We start from the raw sequence: 19706 nt of genomic DNA, 5'->3' as shown, positions 1-19706 counted from the left end.
CTTGCAATAAGTTTTAATTCAACAGCAGGTTCTCATGTTATTCTTCCTTGTTTCACTATCTTTGTCAGTGCCTCCAACTGTAGATTTTATATGTTGATTTAAAAGATTATTGAATAGTTGATTATTCTTATGATAGTGGGGTTAATGGTAGTTATTTATTACCACAATTTTGATGGTTTTTTACTTTTTTTATGAACTCCACTTGCATTTATTTTTTAAAAGACCGAGCTTTGTAAGCATTTTCATAGCGTTATCATTTTCGATGAATTCACATTTTAATTTGAGAAATCAAGATGGGCAAAACGTGACACAAAAATATACTACATAAACTGTTCCAACACACTTGATGATTGATGTAGACGTTAGGTGAATTTTTCCTTGTAAGAGTTTTCTCAATATACATCTACTTGACGCTCATAGCATTAATATATACATACAAATTTGGATGGAAGCTTACAATGCATAAATCTTGTTCTCATCAGATTCGTAGTCGTCCAAATCAGATATATTCGCAGAGTAGGACCACGAAAACGACTTACTTCCACTTGGTCGTCTGATTCGTCTCTGAGAATCGTTCCCGAAATGCTGTCTGAAGACGAAGTAGCAGAGACTCATGAGAGTGCCAACAAGAATGGGGACTCCTAACACAGTTATGGTTATAGCCATCCACGAGCTCTTCGTTCCCACCACCACAAACGATATCGACAAGAAGGCGCCACACGTGCTGATGCACGCAGCCCACATCATCTTGTTCACCACGGAGACGACCTGCTTCTGAGCATTTGTATCCCAGGCGACCAACGTGATCTGCACGACAACCACAGACAGCGATATGAAGAGAGCTGTGGCATCAAGAAGGCAGAACATACGGAATGCAACCGTATCATGGATACTGGCCGTCCCAGCTTCTGCCCCGTCTGTCCAGTACTGGCCGGGCAAGTTGAACAATGCGAGGAAAGCAATGGAGGCGACTAGAACAGCTACAACGGTCACAGAGTTTATGGTGTTCTGGACAGCTTCTCTGTGAATCTTTTTGAGTTCTTTGGCGATGCCAGAAACTCGTCTCTGCGTTTTCTCGTTTTGGATGAGCTGGGACTGGACTTCGTGCTTGATGTCGCTCACTGTCCTCTTGAGTTCCATTGCTTCGTCAACTTTCCCAATATGCCTCGCGTGCTTGCCACCAGCCTCAGTCAGGGCTTCCATGATTTCAAGAGCAGGAACTCCATACTGGAGTTTGTCCGCTATGTCCATTGCAGTTTCGCGATCATTGTTTATGGCATTCACATCAATGGATCTGTACACTAGTAAAAGTGTAACTATCTGAAAATGAGGCAATATAGTAGTGTGGTCAGAATACAGCAAAACAGAAATAAGAATTGGTAGCATATTTCACTGATTTATAAAGTTAAAAGGGAAAAACTAGAAATCTTTCTGCATACTCAAACACGCGCACAAACATTCACTTCAGTTTGTAATATTATAAATTGTCCCAATACGAACAAAAATTCCCTCCATCCCATTTGAGATGTCCTACTTTCTAATTTGGGCCATCTCATTTGAGATGTCTCATTCCATTGAGTCACCCAACAGGCCAAAACATAACAAACACCCCCAACATAACTCATAAATTACGCAATATGTCACAAAAAAGCTACTTTCTACATTCTCTCTTATTTGATTTGACAGAAATACCCCCCAAAAGGTTACAACTATATTATAAACAACTCACTTTATGCCTAAATCACCTACACCTTAATACCTGCGCCCAAAAAGAAATAAGACATTTCGAGTGGGCTAGAAGGAGTACATGTTAAACTAAGAGAATGAAGCAGAAGTAGGTGCTAAACAAGGAGATGTGAATGTTAGTTAGCTGTAGGCCTGGCAAGAGGAGTTCGGGACAGCGTTCTCGCTGTAGGCCTCCCAAGAGGAGGGTTATTCTCTGTTTTCCTTGTTCAGTATTTATTTCAATTTATTTCTTTCAGTTCTCTTCTTATCTACTTATCTCAATCTCTTCACTCTATAAGAAAAAAGATGATGGAGAAGACGATAGAGAAGGGTGTTAAGTCTGTTGACTCGAGCTTAACAACATTTGAGCGAATAATGGAGAAACTCAATCGCATTGAGGAGTTGCTGGCAATTCGATCAAGAAAAATGAAGCCCTCTTTCATTCCATGTAGCCAAGATAGTGTCAAATCAGCCACGCCGCATCCACCTCCTGTTTATGTGATAACTCCACCGCATCCACGTCCTGTTTCTGTGATGACTCCACCGCCTCCACATCCTGTTACCATTATGACTCCCCCACCTCCACCTCCTGTTTCAGAAACAAGTCTGCCGCCTCAGCCTCCTGTTTCCCTGACGATGCCGCCGCCTTTGCCTCTTGTTTCCATGACGACACCTACTTCTCTTATAGAGACAGGGGTCGTGGTGGCTTCTGCCCCTTCAAATATACTTGCTGCGTCGCTCCCTACAAGAACTTCATCTCTTTCAAGGGTTGCTCCCCTCTCTACAAGGGTTGATTCCCTCTCCACAAAGACTCTTGCGCCAACAAGGATTCACCCAGCTTTGCTCATCGAGATTGGAAGGAATTGAGTCAATTGACTAAGGAGTTTCTCACTACGATAAACTTAGGCAGAATATATAAAGCCTCTCCAGGGATCACGGTGCATCAAGGGGAATATGAATTTCCTAATCAAAATAGCTTGAAGACAGGGCAGATTTGGGATGTCTTTTGAAGTGCTTACAGCCTTGAGGACAGGCTGTTTTGAAGAGCGGAGGAATTGGTACAGATCATTATTTAGTTATAGTTAATTAGTATATTGTTTCTTTAATTTATTTAGTTATTTAGGCTTTAAGTTATTTAGGGCTAGAATAAAGTAATGGGCCAGGCTTTTGTGTGGGCTCCAAGATAATTCTTGGGCCTCAAGTTTCTGTAGGTCTTTAAATAAGTTAATAGTGATTTAGGGTTAGGATTATCGCTGCAGTATTATTCTGGACAGCATCTGCTGTAGGCCTCACAAGAGGAGTTCGGGACAGCGTTCTCGCTGCAGGCCTCGCAAGTGGAGGGTTGCTCTCTGTTTTCCTTGTTTAGTATTTATTTCAATTTATTTCTTTCAGTTATCTTCTTATCTACTTATCTCAATCCCTTCACTCTATCAATGAGCTACCACATCAGCTACAAGTCTAGCAAATTGGCAATTTTAAAATTGCAAGCCCTAGCAGGGTGAATGTTCAAATTATGGCTGCCCGTGTTGTTGCATATAGATGAAGCATTGATTTCTTGATTATGGTCCCTTCCGTCCTATACAGATGCTGCTAAGAACTGTATCATTCAAGAATTATATTGATCTTTACATGTAGCCAACTAAACCTATTATAAATAGCTCGTAGAATCTCTGATAGAAGTCCAGAAACGAAGATGTGCTAACACAGCTATAATTGTTACCTAAATATAACAGTTATACGCTAGAGACAAACTAATATACATTCAAGGTATCATGATTGTGCCTAAAGAACTATTAAAGCTAAACATTTCTTCCAACTTAATAATTCATCCTAATGGCTGTAAGACAATAGAAAACTCAATCTCCCTGCAACTGAATTAGCCTACACATGTGCTCCTATTTTTTTTACTGAGGAAACTATATTGTTGTGCAACAATGCTGCAAAATACCTGTTCATAATACCTATGTTCGTCGTGCAGCAATGCTTGTCTTGGATGAGTGCAGAGATGGAATTTGAGTGAACACGTAGTATAGTAAAAGAGAAAATGCACAAAGTAGAAGAGTTAACTTTTAGTTACTAAGAAAATATATATACCTGAGAGCGGCTTTTCCGCGTAGCTATATGCACAGCAGTACTCCCCTTCTTGTCACGTTCATTTAAGACTGAAATATCACCTTCTAGTAGTTCTTCAATCACAGCAGTATTCTGACCTTTTGCAGCCATATGCAGAGCAGTTTGGCACTTCTTGTCCTTGATGGATATAATTCCCGGATCCCTTTCAATAAGTGCTTTTACAATACTCAATTGGCCATATCTTGCTGTCGTATGCAATGCTGTTTTACCATTTTTCCTTACAATCCTTATTGTGCTCACGTCTGCATCTAATATGGCATTGACTACATCTAGATGATTCTGTGTAGCAGCTGTGTAGAGAGGGCTTGTGTTCGAAGAGTTGCAAACTCTACAAAGCTCAGGCCAGTGGCTAAGAAATTCCTTCACAATTCCTGAAAGTAAAAAACAGGATCATTAGCTCACTGACAAGATGAAAAAATTACAGATGCACAAAAACTCTCTCACGAATTGGATAAGCAACTACAAGAGTATGGTCTCAGCATTAATGTAAAATAAACTGTTAAGAAACCAATCTTTATATCTTCTTTGCAACTCTAATAAAAAATTATTAGTGTGGGTTTCTCTGCTGCCATCTATTGCTACCTTGCCCCTATTTAATATTTATCCATCCCACAAAATGGAAGCAATAACACTTCAGTTGGACTATATTGATGATGCCTTGATGCATCCTAAAGATAAATGCATTCTAAAGAAAGACTGCCACCTCAAACCCTCATACTGTACAAGATAGGTAAAAAACTAAAAATTGTTGGGAAATGGTCATTACCAAAGAAAGTAATTGCACTGCAAGAAGCTTCCTCCAATGCAACAATACTAACGTAGGCACAATAAGTGTGACATGTTCATCTGTTTGGATATGATGCCCTACCATCAATCAACCTCGCTCATTTGATCTTCCCCGTTAAACTCAATTTCCATGTAATAAGTTTCAAGAGATTTTTAAACACCGAGACATCTATTTTTATGTTACCTTTTTCTAACCAAGCAGAACCCTTAATACACAGTACACAGAGTAAGCAATTTTTCTATAATCAAGCTCCATTCAACAATTAACTAATATCCCAATTTCATGACAGTGCACAGATTCCCGATCACCAGAAACAATAATAACAAGAAATCATACCAAATGAAGTTGAAAATGAATCAGCAAATCAAAATTCATACACCAATTAATCAGTCTAGCACAAAAGCTTAAAAAACACAATCAATCAAAGAAACACTAAATAAAAGTAAAAAAGGGGGCAAAGAAAATACCCAAGTGGCCCTTAGCTGCTGCGACGTGGAAGGCATTCATATCCGACTTCGCCCTTATCTTAACGGTCTCCAAATCGCAGAAACTGAGCAAGTAGACGAAGGTCTCGAGGAAATTATTCTCTGCGGCTATGTACAGGGCAGTTTCATTCTCGTCGTTTTGAAGGGCCATCAACGAAGATGGATCAGACCCATCATTTTGGATGAGGTTCTTGAGCGATTCGAGATCATTGCATCGGACGGCGGAGAAGAATGATTGGTGGGTTATGAATCGCAGGGACTTGGAGTCCATGTTTGATGCTGTGTCAGTTCAGCAAGAGGAAAAAAAGTGGTAAAGATTCAATATTTTTTTTTAAGTTTTTATATTTTTCTGCGGTTTTGGAAATAGTCCGCTGAAAACATGGGAGATGATGATGAAGTCGCGTTGAAAATGCTCCCCACTGTGTGTGAAGGAGATGGTAGAGAGAGAAGGAGTGGATGTTTGTAGAAGTGAGAGAAAAAGAGTCGCCGGTGAAAAAAGAAGAGCATCAGATACTCGGCTATGAGTTGTAGTGATTGATCATGTGGGCAAACTGCAATCTTAGTGGCTCTTTTTTTTCTTTTTCTTTTTCTTTTTTCTTTTCTTTCTAAAAATATTTTTTCTTTTCCTCTCCTTTATGCAAAGTTACAAACACAAAGGGTCTTGGTCTTCGCGAAAAAAAAAGGAGTCACACGGTACGGAATTTCTGTAAAAATCATAAATGAGATAATTAGTTTTTTGGGTAAATGTGTGATTAGTCTATAAAGTAGACCCCTAAAGTGTTTAGCCCCCCACACTCAAATATCTTTCCCATAGTACATGAAAAATATGCAAATAACCCCACCTACTAACGGACCTTTGACGCCATTTACTTAATTTTTTTATTTTTATTTTTTGAAAAAATGTGCAGATTGGCCCCCGAAGTAGTAACCCATATAGCGTATAACCCCTCTTACTCACTATGTGTGCAATTAAAACCCTGAATTCCGAGAAAAGGGTGCAAATTCCCCCCTCTGACCTAACGTCGTTAAGTGTTCGTTAACGTTTGGGTTTAATTGCACCCTCTACTTCAGGGGTGGATCTACACCTTAATTTTTATTTTTATTTTATAATTTCAGCAACCCACCTCCGGCATCAACTTAACCGCCCCCGTACTCATCGATTTTGACTTGCACCTTGTCAGCTCGCACGCGCCCAATCTCTTGGTTGTCGACTGCCCACCGCTTACATGCAGCAACGCCACCAACTTCTTCACCGCCCTGCACAATAGCATCTCCTCCAACACCTTAACCTTTTAGGCTTATCTTATGATATTAATTGTGTATATATTTATCTATATAATATATATATTTAAATTTTATTTATTTATTTTTGAATAATTATTAAAACTCAAGATAATAATTATGATTTTATTTTTGGTTAATTTAATATTTGTAAATTAAAAAAAAAAAAAAATTAAGGTGCAGATCCACCCCTGAAGTAGAGGGTGCAATTAAACCTAAACGTTAACGGACACTTAACGGCGTTAGGTCAGAGGAGGGAATTTGTACCCTTTTCTCGGAGTTCAGGGGTTTAGTTGCACACACAGTGAGTAAGAGGGGTTATACGCTATAGGGGCTATTACTTCGGGGGCCAATCTGCACCTTTTCCCTTATTTTTTTGAAATGGGTCTCTCTCTCTCTCTCTCTCACACACACACACACACACACTTCAACGAATTGCAACGGTGGAAATTCCATCAAGCGGCGGCGACTGTTGTTGGCCATCAACGGCAGAGGAGGGTGAGTGGGAAAGGGCAACGGAGGACGGTCTACGGGAAATTGATGAAGAAGGTACTTCAAGCACATTTCGACCAAACACCGCCGCTGTTGCTCCAACGCCAGCGCTGCCTCAATTAACTGCTCTGCGATTGGCTTTTAAAGCTGAGAATTGAATCCTGGACGCAGAAATCTTCATCAACGCGGTGCTGACCTCGATTCGTCGCCGTCGGGTGATCTTCCTCTCCTTCCTGTTCATCATCCGAAGACGCTAGCGATACGTCGTCGTCGTCGCTGAACTCGAAGACGTCTTCGGTTTGATGACAGGCGGCAGTCGGCAGCATGGACCTTCAGTCGAGAAGGGTCTGCCGGCGGGGAGATTAACAAGGGCAGGGGGAAGGGTCTGCTGGGGCGGTTTGGGGTGGGGGTGTGAACTGACGTGTGTGTGTGTGTGTGAGAGAGAGAGAGAGAGACCCATTTCAAAAAAAAAAAAAAATTTAAGTAAACGGCGTCAATGGTCCGTTAGTAGGTGGGGTAATTTGCATATTTTTCATGTACTATAAGGGAAGTATTTGCACCAAAGTCGAGTGTGGGGGGCTAAACGCTCTAGGGGGGTCTACTTTAGGAACTAATCTGCACCTTTACCCTAGTTTTTTTGTTTATTTATTTAAGAAAACCTTGAGATATGTAGTTTGAAGATTAAGATCAGACATTTTCTTGGTACTACAATTCATTTTAAGCATTCTTGTTAGTATAATACTCTTTAAAGAACATGATTAATTACATTAAAATTCATGAATTTTGAATCATTTCTACTCTCTCCGCCCACGAAAGAACTACTTTTTCTTTTTGTGACGTCCACAAAAAGAACTTCTTACCTATTTTTGGACTATATCCCACTACTTATTTTTCATCTTTTCATCACTCTCAATATTAATTAAAACACTTTTTCATCATTCTCAATACACTCAACAACATTTGCTCCACTCTCAATACACCCAATAGTATTTTTCTTAAAACTCGTGTCACTCCCTCCAAGGAAGTTCTTTCGTAGACGGATGAAGTTTTTTTTTTTTTTATGAATTTTAAATTTTGTCTAACTTCCATCAACTTAATAGGTGGTTCAATTTTGTCATAATTTTTATAAATCCCCAAATGAGAAGTTGACATAACAATATTTTAAGTTGTCAGAAATATGACATGGAATTGTCGAATGATTAATAAAACGATGTCGTTTAGATATTATCCCATCTCTTTCTCTATCTCTCTCTCATATGCTCTTAAATACCTCTGACATAACCTACACTAATCGAGCCCTAGCTTTTCCCCTTTTCGAATCTACCGCTGTCTCCATCCTCTTCAATCAACGGCAGTAGCCGTAACAATTACCCTAGCCACCGCTGCACTGTCTCCACACACCGCATCAACACCAACAACTCTCCCCATCCCTTTCTTCCTTCGTATCTAGTTGGACGTCCAGCAACAAGGCCACTGCCGTCCCCATGCCGCATTTTAATTTCCTCAATCGGACGACACAAAACCACTAGGTCGTCGTCGTCCCAGTGACTACTGTTGCCGCCTTCATATTCCTTTATTACTAAATCAGATGGATGCAGTGAAGCCGCCGCCGACCACCTCTTATTTCTAGTCGAACAACAACGACACCTCACTCCATGCTGTCGTCACCAACTTTACTCTTTCCCTGAGTAGCAACAATACCACAAACCGAGCCTTAGCTCGTTGACAAATGCAACACATATATTCAATTTAAAATATGTATATAGTTCATAGATCCATCACTTTATTTCCACCGACAGAAAATGATGCAGTGAAAGAAAATGCTTAGTTAAGGTTTAGGGTAAATGATTTTAATTTTAATGGAATGGAAACGTTGTTTAATTGAATGTCATGTAGGCGCCATGTCAGCTCATGATAAACTTGTGGCAAAATTGAACCACTTATTAAGTTCATAGAAACTCAGACAAAATTTAATAATATTTTTTTTTTGAAATTACAAGGGTATTTGAATAAAATCAATTATAAAACCTGCACGCAGATGAGACCTCACCACCACCCAACACCACCTAAAGTGGGAAAACATCATTATTTTATGCTTAATTGTTAGTATATTGGGGGATTTTTGGATGTAGTTTGGATTCATATTTTATGAGATTGTGAGTATTTGTGATATGTGTTTAACTTAAGAGAATTTTTGGAGAAATGATGGAAGAATCAGCTGTCGAGCTTCACTCGTGCCCGAGCTCGCTGGGCGTGCCCGCACAGTACCCAGCGACCGCGCCTAGCAACACGCCCGCGCTCGCGGACACATTCCCGCGCTCAGGCTCAACACCGAGCGCCCAGCGGGCGGGGAGGAGGAAGCTCGGAAAAGGGCATATGCACGAAATATGGTCAGAATGGGCATTACCGGAACAAAACTATTCAAGCTTCAAGAAGTGAAACTTACCAGGAAGAGAGCTCGGCGAAGTACCCCTCAGAACCATTCGAGGCGCGAGAATCTCCGAAGTGTACCATCTGGTGTGAGGCTAATCGAAGGAAGCAGTTGGTAAGGCCATCACAGCAGTCGCAGTCAGCAGAGATGGACTATATATGAACCAGGAAGAGAGCTCAGCGAAGTACCCCTCAGAACCATTCGAGGCGCGGGAACGTTCAAAGTGTACCACATGGTATGAGGCCAACTGTAGAAAGAAGCTAGTATGACCATGCCCGTCAACAGCAGTCAGCAATTGGAGCTATATATGGAAAGACGTGTGGAGGAGATTGCCCGGAAGATTCTGGCGAATTCTAGCAATGGAAGGATCTGGAAGAGTGTGGAATCAACCCCAAATCCGCTGGAGATCCATTATCTATCAAATCAAATCAAGGATCAAGCTAAATATGGAAGGAAATAATCTGCCAGATTTGGTCTACCGGTTAGGGTTTGACTACTACCGAACTGCTATATAAACCTCAGCATTTGTGGCTAGCAGAGGGGAGTTTGACAGCAGTTTTAGGAGTTTTACATTTAGTTTTCACAACTTATAAACGAATTTTTAGTGCTCTTCTAGACTTAGATTTTAGTTAGTTCACCAAGAAATAATTTATTTTCAGTTCTTTTACATTTTTCGCACCAAATGATTTAGTTGATTTTCGTATTTCAATTCCGTTGTGACGAACAAAGCCAAGGTTGTTGCCTTAGGTATTTTTATATTAAGTATTTTAAATTCCCTTTCATTCATGTGTTCATTCTATTTCGCATTTATGTTTTCCATTATGTGTGAGTAGTTCCCTTGGTGAGGTTTAAGGGGTGGAAATAATTGTTGTCAATATGTAAACATTCGTGAGGCATTTGTTCTTTCGGTTGAGTATCGTGGTTCCAGACGGATCTGTGCCAAGCCATGGACAGTCGAGGCCCAACATGTGATCTCCGTTCGGTAAAACGCTGTCCATGTTAAGCAAAGGCCATGGCATACCAGGGCATGACAACCGGTATACCCACGACCGAGTAGCTGAGCAACGTCAACAAAAGGTGTTGTAGATCCGGAAGGTGAGGAAAGGATTGATGGGATACACTGTCCTTCCTCAGTCTTGGGCTTCTCTAGACACTACCCATCAACTGTGACGAGGCATAAAGCCATGGTTATCAAACTAGGAAGGTAACTACTGCGCCGTAGCATGTATATGACTGGTCGGCTGACAAGCCGAAAATGGTTGTGTATAGGAGGCATGTGTCACTCAAAGTGCAGAGTTAGGGACCTCGGGAGAGAAGGTTGGTGAGGGTCATACTTGGTGAGTAACGGGTATGACTACTATCTAAGGAGGAGTGAAGCACTGCCTTGTGACCGAGGATTGTGTGACCTTCGGACCAAGTGATCGCAATGGACTCAACCATCCTAAGTGTGAAGTATGATCTCTTGAAATGATCCAATGTCTTTGGGCCACGCCTTGAGTCTATATGGATCATGGACGGATCATCAGTATGCATATGACCGAAATAAATATTGACAACAGTTATGACCTAACCGTAAACCTTACCCCTTGTTATATTTGATCTTTGTTTAAGTTTACTTGTGCAGATAAACAGGTTGAGACTGTGACAACTCAATTTGTGCACCCGAAGAGTAAAGTAGTTCCTCACTCTTCGTGGGATCGACCCTATACTTGCTGCTAAGACTGTTCTTTGGTTGCGAGCAATAGGAGCGTGTACTGTCTGTCTGGGGCATACACAGATTATTTTGATACCGCGCCGCACGACGGGCACATGTCAAGGCTTCCAAAAGGAAAGCTCAATAGAAGATAGCTCATGTGCCGACTGAAGCACCAACCACTTCAGTCAGACAACCAGCAAAGCGCAAGAGATCAGCACCAAAACCAGTTCTGAAGCAGATATGGGTTCCAAAAGGAATACGAGCTAACATTAAAGGACCCAAACATTGATTGGGTACCTAAAATAACTCTTCCTTGCAGGGCAAAAATAGGAAACACAAAAAGAAGGAAGATGTTAAAGCATCAATCAGAACTTGGTACCTGGATAGTGGCTGTTCGAAGGACATGACGGGCTACAAAGAATATCTAACTCAATATGTTGAGAAAGCTGGATCAAAAGTTGCATTCGGAGACAACTCAATCGGATAAACAGAAGGCTATAGTGTACTCGACATGGCAGATTTGCAGTGAAGATCAAAAAGGATGAATTCATTGTCAGAAACAGTAAGAGGAAGGTGGTTCTGAGAGGGATCAGATAAGGAAGTCTCTACATCATTTCGTGGGAAGACAACCCTCCAGAAACATGTCTCATCAGCAAAAGCAGTTCGGAGCTCAACTGGCTGTGGCACATGAGACTCAACCACCTCAACTTCAAAATGATCAACAAGCTTGCTAAGCATCAATTGGTAGAGGGCTTACCCTCTATTGTGTTCCAGAAGAAGCAAGAATGTGAAGCATGCCAAAGAGGAAAGCAAACCAGGACGTCATTCAGGTCAAAGTCAAGACACTCATCTGGAAGAATTCTTCAACTACTTCACATGGATCTGTTTGGCCCAATCTCTCCCAGAAGTTACAACGGTAGAAAGTATACCTTAGTTGTCGTGGATGACTATTCACGATATACTTGGGTCATCTTTCTCTACAACAAGAGAGAGACACTGCTGGAAGTGCCAAAGCTGCTGAGAAGACTAAGCGCTGAAAAAGAAGTCAACATCATCAACATCAGATCAGATCGAGGGACTAAATTTCTCAATGCCGTCATTCGTGACTACTGTGAGGAACGATGAATCAGTCATCAAACTTCTGCAGCAAGAACTCCTCAGCGAAACGGAGTAGCAAAAAGAAGAAACAGGTCTTTGAAGGAAGCAGCAAGGACGATGATAGCCGAATCAAAACTCCCTTTGAAGTTTTGGGCCGAAGAAGTCAACAACGCATGCTACACGCAAAATTGCTCATTCCTCACTCAAAGACATGGAATAACCCCATACGAGCTATGGAAGAACAGGAAGCCTTCAATCTCATATTTTCATGCTTTCGGTTCTCAGTGTTTCATTCACAACAATGACAAAAGGAAATTAAACATATTTGATAGCAAGGCTGATCTAGGAATCTTTCTTGGATACTCTGGAACTGAACGATCCAGCAAAGCCTATCGAGTGTTTAATTCTCAAACTCTTTGTGTTGAAGAAACACCACATGTTGTTTTTGATGTGTCTACTGATGATTTCAGGAAACAGGAAATAGAAAGAAGTGTTGAGAACACTGAAGTTTTTTAGTACTGAAATGAAGAACACCAAACCTTGTACAGTCTTGGTGTGGGGACCAGGAAAAGAAGTGGATACTGAAAAGCTTCAGTATCAGAAGATCAGTCAAAGGTCTGAAGTTCAGACTGGAGCCACTGTAGATGGCATCAGTCAAGGGGGAACTCCGTCAGCCGAAGAACAAGTTGAACCTGCTGAAGCAACACCAGTTCAACACTCCCCTGCTCGAGAAACTGCTGAAGGACTCAAAACCATACTGACTGAAGAACCTCCACCATCGTCAGAAGAGATCAAGAAGTATCGAAGATGGTTTGAACTCCACTCAAAGGAGAACATCATCGGAGAACTATCAAACGGTGTGAAGACTCGAAGATCAATGTGCAACCTCGTCTTTGACATCAACCAGAACTGCATCAACGAAGATAAGAACTTCAGTTGTTTCTTATCATCTACAGAGCCCAAGGACATTGAAGAAGCTCTGAAGTCCACTCAATGGGTCATCGCAATGCAAGAAGAACTAAATGAATTCAACCGAAATTCAGTTTGGGAACTTGTGGATCGACCAGACGATGCGAAAGTAATAGGTTTGAAATGGATTTTCAAAAACAAGAAAGACGAAGAAGGTCACGTAGTGAGAAACAAAGCAAGGCTAGTAGCAAAAGGGTACAGTTAAGAAGAAGGAATCGACTACGATGAAACTTTTGCTCCAGTTGCTAGATTGGAAGCAGTCAGGCTCTTCTTAGCCTTTGCCGCTCACAAAGGATTCAAAGTACACCAAATGGATGTGAAGTGTGTATTTCTCAATGGAGTGCTCACAGATGAAGTCTACGTGGAACAACCTCCAGGTTTTGAGGTTGCAGGACCAGAAAAGGTGTACAAGCTGAAGAAAGCGCTCTATGGATAGAACAAGGGTTCAAGAAATGATCAGTGACAGAACCTTGTTCACTCTGAAAGAAGGAGAAGACCACCTACTTGTTCAGATTTATGTCGATGACATAATCTTCGGATCCAAATCCGAACGCATGTGCAAAAAGTATGATGGAATTGAATAATTAAGGACTTGAATGAAAGTAGGAATGGAATAAAGAGGAGGAAATGAATGATAATTCTTAGATGATTCTTATGTTTGGTATGCACAAAGAATACAAAAGGAATGTATTTGTGATTTCTTATTTGATTTTGTTCCTATAATTGATAGGTTAAAATAAAGTATAGGAATGGATTGAAATTATTTTATCTTACTAAATTACTCTTTACATCACTTTAAAAGTATACAAGTTATAAATATAATTGAGTATATAAATATTTTATTGTTATATTTTACGAAAAATATTTATAAAAATTTAAATTAAAATGGTAATTTTGTGGATGTAATATATAGTTATAGGGGATTTACACTTTTTTTAAAATTTTAAAGAAATTGGTTGTCGATAGATATATAGATTTAAATATTTGTAATTCTATATATATATTTTTTAATTTCATAGAACTTAAATGTTTGAATTAACTAATATTCCCTCCGTCCACGAATTCATGTCCTAGGGGGAGGAGCACGGGTTTTAAGAAAAAAATGTATTGTTTATTTGTTGAGTGGAGAAAGGGGCACGACTTTTAAGAAAAAAAAATGGTTTATTTGTTAATAAATAGTTACTAAAAATGGGTAGAACACGAATTGGTGGACGGACAAAAAAAAAATTAGGTCACGAATTGGTGGACGGAGGGAATACCTAATTATGTAAGATTAAATATTATTAAGGAGTCCATCAAATTTAGTATGAATTTCACATATTACTTTTATATACATAGTTAAATTGTAAGCATATCAATTCTCATTAAAAAAAATATATTATTTCCACATAAAAATATATATCTATAAATTTCACAAATTATTATTTTATTGTATTTGTTATACTGTAAATCGTTACTTTGGTCAAACGATCTATGCTTAGTATTAAGCCACTTACGACTTAATTTATTACTTGAATGGTAAATTATATGGATCTCAGCGTGTTTGTTATGATTAATTAGGTATTTAGAGTTTTCTTTTGAGTTTAATTTTAATGTTAAGTGTGGTATTTAGGGTGTTACGTCCTCAATGATATTACTAAAATATGGTTTGACGAGAGGGATTATAATAGAAATCAATTGATTAAAGAGGGTGAGGTAGTTAATGATAATATTAGAACAATCTTTTTTACTCTAGACCATCTTAATTCATTTTCTAGATAATCCAACAAGAAGGTGGAGACATCATTTTCAGTTACAAAGTAAGTCAATTGAATGATATACAACGAAAATCTAGTTAGGTATAGGATAATAAATTATTACAGAAAATTATTGAAATCAACTTGGTCCGAATAACATAATTTCGATCTGACGACTGCTAAATTCGTTGACTATTTGGCTAAGTCTATTATGTCTCACGCGGATTGTAATCGATATTTTAAGGCCAACACATGTCCATCATTATTGCTTGACGAGTCTTTGATTGTGGTTAGTTTAGAGATATATCCTTATAATATACATTATTTTATTTGAATATATTTATAAAATAACCACAATCATAGAATATATCCTCATAATATACATCATTTTATTTAGGCTCTAAAAATAATATTAGTACATTATTTTGTTTGTCTATTGGAGTGACACGACTAGGGGTGGTAAATCGGTTCCGGTTATTCGGTTAAAACCATAACCGAACTGAAAAAATCGGTTATCGGTTAACCGATAGCCGGTTTTTACCGGTTCGGTTCGGTTATCGGTTATGATATTTTCACTTAACCGGTTAATCGGTTTAACCGGTTAAACCGAATTAACCGGTTTAATTATTAAATTAATTAATTTATTTATATTTTATTATATTAATTAAATAATATTTAAAGGAATAGAGTTGAGGGAAGCACCGATTTCCTCAATTTTAGACTTCTCCCTTCCCCAGCCCTCGTTCCCCCAAATTTCTGCGACGTTCCTCGGCTAATCCACCGGCGCCGCGCGACGTCGCTTCCTTCCGGCCCTTCCCTCAGTTCTCACCGGCGCACAGTTCCCACCGGCGGATCTTACCCACGTCGCTGGTCTACCGCACCTTAGGGCCTCCGCCTCTTTCCTCAGTTAATCCACCGGCGAGTCCCTTCGGCCTTTACTCGCCTCCGAGCTCCGACGGCGGCGGACCGGCGGTCGAGAAAGCGATTCCCAAGCAGCGAGCATATCATCCTCGCAAGCCAGCTGATTCCTTTTACCTTTGATAAGTTTAAATTTTCTGTTTGAGCTTCTAAATTTGCCCACTGAGCTTCGAATTTTTTATATTTCCATTAGATATACTATCTTTTAGGGTTAATGTCGTGAAAAACCATGAACTTTGGTGCTATTTCCAAACTTTCCACGAACTATTTTTTTTATCCAATTTTCCATGAACTTAAACACCCGAACAATTTTTCCACAATTTTCAATAAGCCCCAATTAGAGTGCTGACATGGCACTCTTTAAGTCACCTGAAAGATGACATGTCTTCGCCGGCTGATCACTAATTTCTTAGCAACAAAAACTGCAACTAACACAGGCAATTGTAGCAAATAATAAGTAACCGAATATCGTATCCACAGGGACTGACACAACGAAATTACTCTATCTATTTCCTAAACAGACACTAACAGTAAACAGGCAAAACAAAAGCAAGGTGAATTACGAACTAAATTTAACCAAATAAACACTCAAAAGCATAAAAATAACGATACTAACTCAAATATAAGGAAAACTCTGACCCTAGGGATGTACTTTTACTAATCAACTACATGCATTTAATCTATTGATTCAATTACCAATTTAATCCAACCCTGATGAGAGATCACAAAACTATTCACAAGCTTCTCTAACGAACACCTATGAAAGTAGATTAATTTACCCCCCTTCACATTCAAGATTCCAAGGAATAAATTAACTCCCAAGCGTACACAAAGAATAGCTCCCTATAGTTTCACCTATCCCATTCAAGTGTCAAGGCTACTACTATAACATGCATTCCTGAATCGGCTGAACAATTATCGCATTCAAGACTCAAACTGAACAGCTAGACATGTAAATCATTGATCAAATAATTCACAAGAAAACAGGCACCAGGAATCATGAATCATAAGTTGGAAGGCAAATTGATATCAATAAATCAAAAACACATAATTAATTAGCTATGTACAAACCCTAGGTTCAGAATAAAAGAACTAGCTGGACATAATAAAATCAAACATAAACATAATTAAATTGAACGTAATTGTAAAAACTAAATTATATAAAAACTGAATGAAAACTGAAGTAGCGACTTGAATCTTCAATCTTGATCCAAGCCTTGAAAACTGGAAAGCTAAAATATTCTAAAGCTATAAAACTGAAAATATAAATGCTAGGGTTTTCGGTTGGTTGGTGTCTCGAATAGGTCAAAAGAGGACCTATTTATAGATTTCAGATTTCCTTCGGATCACCATGAAAGTTGCCATGCAAAGTAGAATTATAAAGGTAATAGAATCGTGTGAAATAAGGCAACTCTCCAGCTGGATGCGCGCTCCAGAAAATACTCCTACTCTCGCCGAATTCGCAGCTCTCGCCAGAGGAATTGTGATTTCTCTGGTCTCGCCAGAGGAACGACTATCGTTAGGGAAACGGCTATCGCGCCAGCGGAATGGGTGATTTCTCTGCTATCTCCAGAGGAACGGTGATTTCTCTGGCTTATCGATTCCGCTGTAATGGACTTTGTGATTCCGCTGTAATGGCTTCTCTTCCCTCTGCTCTGACTTATTTCTCTGCTCTGACTCTCACTTGGCTGCTCTGATTATTGACTCCTCTACACTGGCTTCTTGATTTCGCTGACTCCAGAGAAATGGTGATTTCTCTGGCGATTGATTCCGCTGCACTGGAGACTTGAGGTCTTTGATTTCTCTGACTCCAGAGGAATGATGATTTCTCTGCTCTGGAGACCAGAACACCTAGTGATGAGGACTGAAATATGCACCAGCGCTGTGCACTATATAATGGGAACATTTCTATTTATGCTTATGATTAGTATTATTATTATTAAGCTAATCAGTGCAGGTTTAATTGAAGACTTGGGATAATAAAAGAAATAATAGAGCTTCCGGCGTAGTCAAGCAAGCATAGGCGACTCAGACCAAGGTCAATGTATTAAAGGGGCTTAAGCCCAATTATCTTAGGGAATGGGCTTGAGGCCCTAAGGCTTATTTACATGCTTATAAATAGAGACTTAGTAGTGGGTTAGAAGAGGATCTCATCTCATTATTCATTCATCTCCTGTAAAATGTAATTCTCTCGAAGTATAGTGAAAAAACCCCAAAACACCCCGTGGACGTAGGTCTTCTCGACCGAACCACGTAAATCCGGTGTCGTTTACTGCTTTTTAGTTTAGGTGTTGGTTTCTCGTTTCACCACCTAGAAAACGCCAAATTCATCCAAAACTGCATTCTTCTATCTCGAAAGCCTAAATCTCCTGCAAATCATAAAATATACCATAAACGCACCAATTTCCAGAAGATTATCTTAAAACATGCACATACAAACCCTTAAAAATAGAGCAATTTAAGCATAAATCACCGGCGACATTAAGAAACGACGTCGTCTACATTGGCATCAAACTACGTCGTTTTCTTCATTTTTTATTTCCTACATCTATTTAGGTCTACATTTGGGGAAATTAAGAAATCACTTCCCCATTTCCACGATTGAGGGTTTCAGAAGAATCTGATGAATTTCTCGCCTTCTTCATCTTATGGCGCCTCTTCTTCCATGGCTACACCTGATTCCCTTCCTGAATGTACGTGCAAACTTCGAGTGGAGATGAAAACGTCGCGAACGCACCTCAATCCTGGGCGAAGATTCCTCAGATGCTCCAACAAAGAGGTGATTGTCACGTTTTTTTTGCTTTTGAGTTTATTTCTGTTCTCTCTTCTTCCTTAAAGCAACAATCTTTGTTGTTGCAGAAACAATGTGGCTTCTTTGAGTGGGTAGATCCTGAAATAAAGCCTAGAAATCAAGATGATGATGCTGAAAAACTGAACTTCTGGATTGGAGAATGCTATCGCCTGCAAAAATATGTGGAGGAAGATATGAAGCGAATTAGATTGTTGGAGGATGAAGTGAGACTCCTCAGAATGGAGAAGGTTAAGGGCAGCAAGAACTGGAAGAAGAAGGTGTTTGTTTGTGCTTGTGTTGTTGGAGTTGTTAGTGTGGTAATTCAAGCATTTGTTGCTTAGGGTATAGGGTTGATGGTGTTTTGTTGTCATTCCTCTTGTAACAACCTTGTAATCTCATTGGCAATGGTAATGAGAAGTAAGTTTATTTTCGGAATTCTGTGCAATTATATGTGCTGAATGTTCAAGAAATGGAATAACATAACTGATTATGATATTTATACCATTAAAAACTGAGACAAAACATCTTCAACATCAACAATCCAAATTCAAATTGTCTTAATCCATCTTGAAGAAACAGAAACATGAAAAGTTTGTACATCAAAAACATCAAAAACACCAAACAACATCGAATGGACAGATGGACAGCTCATCTCCACTTCAACAATCCATCTTCAAGTGTTGGTTTGGGATTCCTGTGTAGGGCCTTGAATGGACAGCTCCTCTCCTCTTGGGATTTGTTGCACATAACTCCCACTTGCAATATAAGAGTTCCCTGTTTCTTCTCCAATGTAATGGCCTATTCCTTTGCTTGCCTACAATGATGTAAACAAAGTACCATGTAAATTGTAATGCCAAATGAAAATAACATAAGAAACTTAAGGATAACACAGTTTACCTCTTGTCTCTCCATTGCAATCTCCCTTCCCCGGCCCCTACCCCTGCCACTGCCCTTGGGCCTGCCCCTGCCCCTGCCCGTTCCTCTTGATGATGCAGCCACTGTTGTCTGTAGGTTCAGGGGGTTCAGGGGGTGGGCCTCTGTTGTGGTGTCTGTGGCCTCTGTTGTGGGTGCCTCAGTGGGTTCAGTTGGTTCAGTGGGTTCAGGGGGTGGGTACTTTCTTGGTCTTCCCGGCTTTCTCTTCTCACCTTCAGGCTTCTCCACTTC

At 39.8% G+C, this 19706-nt stretch overlaps 2 protein-coding genes across 2 annotated transcripts; one reads left to right on the top strand and one right to left on the bottom strand.

Moving 5' to 3' along the window:
- Window positions 1–318: 318 nt before the first annotated feature.
- Window positions 319–5776, bottom strand: LOC130996075 (ankyrin repeat-containing protein At2g01680-like). Its single transcript, XM_057921591.1, has 3 exons — window positions 5113–5776; window positions 3820–4229; window positions 319–1320 (listed from the first exon to the last, which is right to left on the bottom strand). Exons 1-3 carry the CDS (start codon window positions 5399–5401, stop codon window positions 454–456), a joined length of 1566 nt encoding a protein of 521 aa, XP_057777574.1. The 5' UTR covers window positions 5402–5776; the 3' UTR covers window positions 319–453.
- A 12486-nt stretch (window positions 5777–18262) lies between these two features.
- Window positions 18263–18892, top strand: LOC130996095 (uncharacterized). Its single transcript, XM_057921622.1, has 2 exons — window positions 18263–18530; window positions 18611–18892. The coding sequence occupies exons 1-2, from the start codon at window positions 18375–18377 to the stop codon at window positions 18881–18883; spliced, it is 429 nt and encodes a 142-aa protein (XP_057777605.1). The 5' UTR covers window positions 18263–18374; the 3' UTR covers window positions 18884–18892.
- Window positions 18893–19706: the final 814 nt, after the last annotated feature.

Source organism: Salvia miltiorrhiza, chromosome 7 (assembly GCF_028751815.1).
Source record: "Salvia miltiorrhiza cultivar Shanhuang (shh) chromosome 7, IMPLAD_Smil_shh, whole genome shotgun sequence".
Taxonomy (NCBI): Eukaryota; Viridiplantae; Streptophyta; class Magnoliopsida; order Lamiales; family Lamiaceae; genus Salvia; species Salvia miltiorrhiza.
The sequence above is the reverse complement of the archived record's forward strand: the minus strand, read 5'-3'. Positions and strand labels throughout refer to the sequence as shown.

What these genes read in the sequence shown, in the direction of transcription:
- LOC130996075 (XM_057921591.1), bottom strand. Translation starts at nt 5,401, where the DNA reads ATGGACTCCAAGTCCCTGCGATTCATAACCCACCAATCATTCTTCTCC. An exon ending in AGCAGCTAAGGGCCACTTGG is followed by an intron (nt 4,230 to 5,112) that starts GTATTTTCTTTG and finishes TTTTACTTTCAG; the next exon opens with GAATTGTGAAGGAATTTCTT. An exon ending in CGCGGAAAAGCCGCTCTCAG is followed by an intron (nt 1,321 to 3,819) that starts GTATATATATTT and finishes CCTCATTTTCAG; the next exon opens with ATAGTTACACTTTTACTAGT.
- LOC130996095 (XM_057921622.1), top strand. Translation starts at nt 18,375, where the DNA reads ATGAATTTCTCGCCTTCTTCATCTTATGGCGCCTCTTCTTCCATGGCT. An exon ending in TCAGATGCTCCAACAAAGAG is followed by an intron (nt 18,531 to 18,610) that starts GTGATTGTCACG and finishes TTGTTGTTGCAG; the next exon opens with AAACAATGTGGCTTCTTTGA.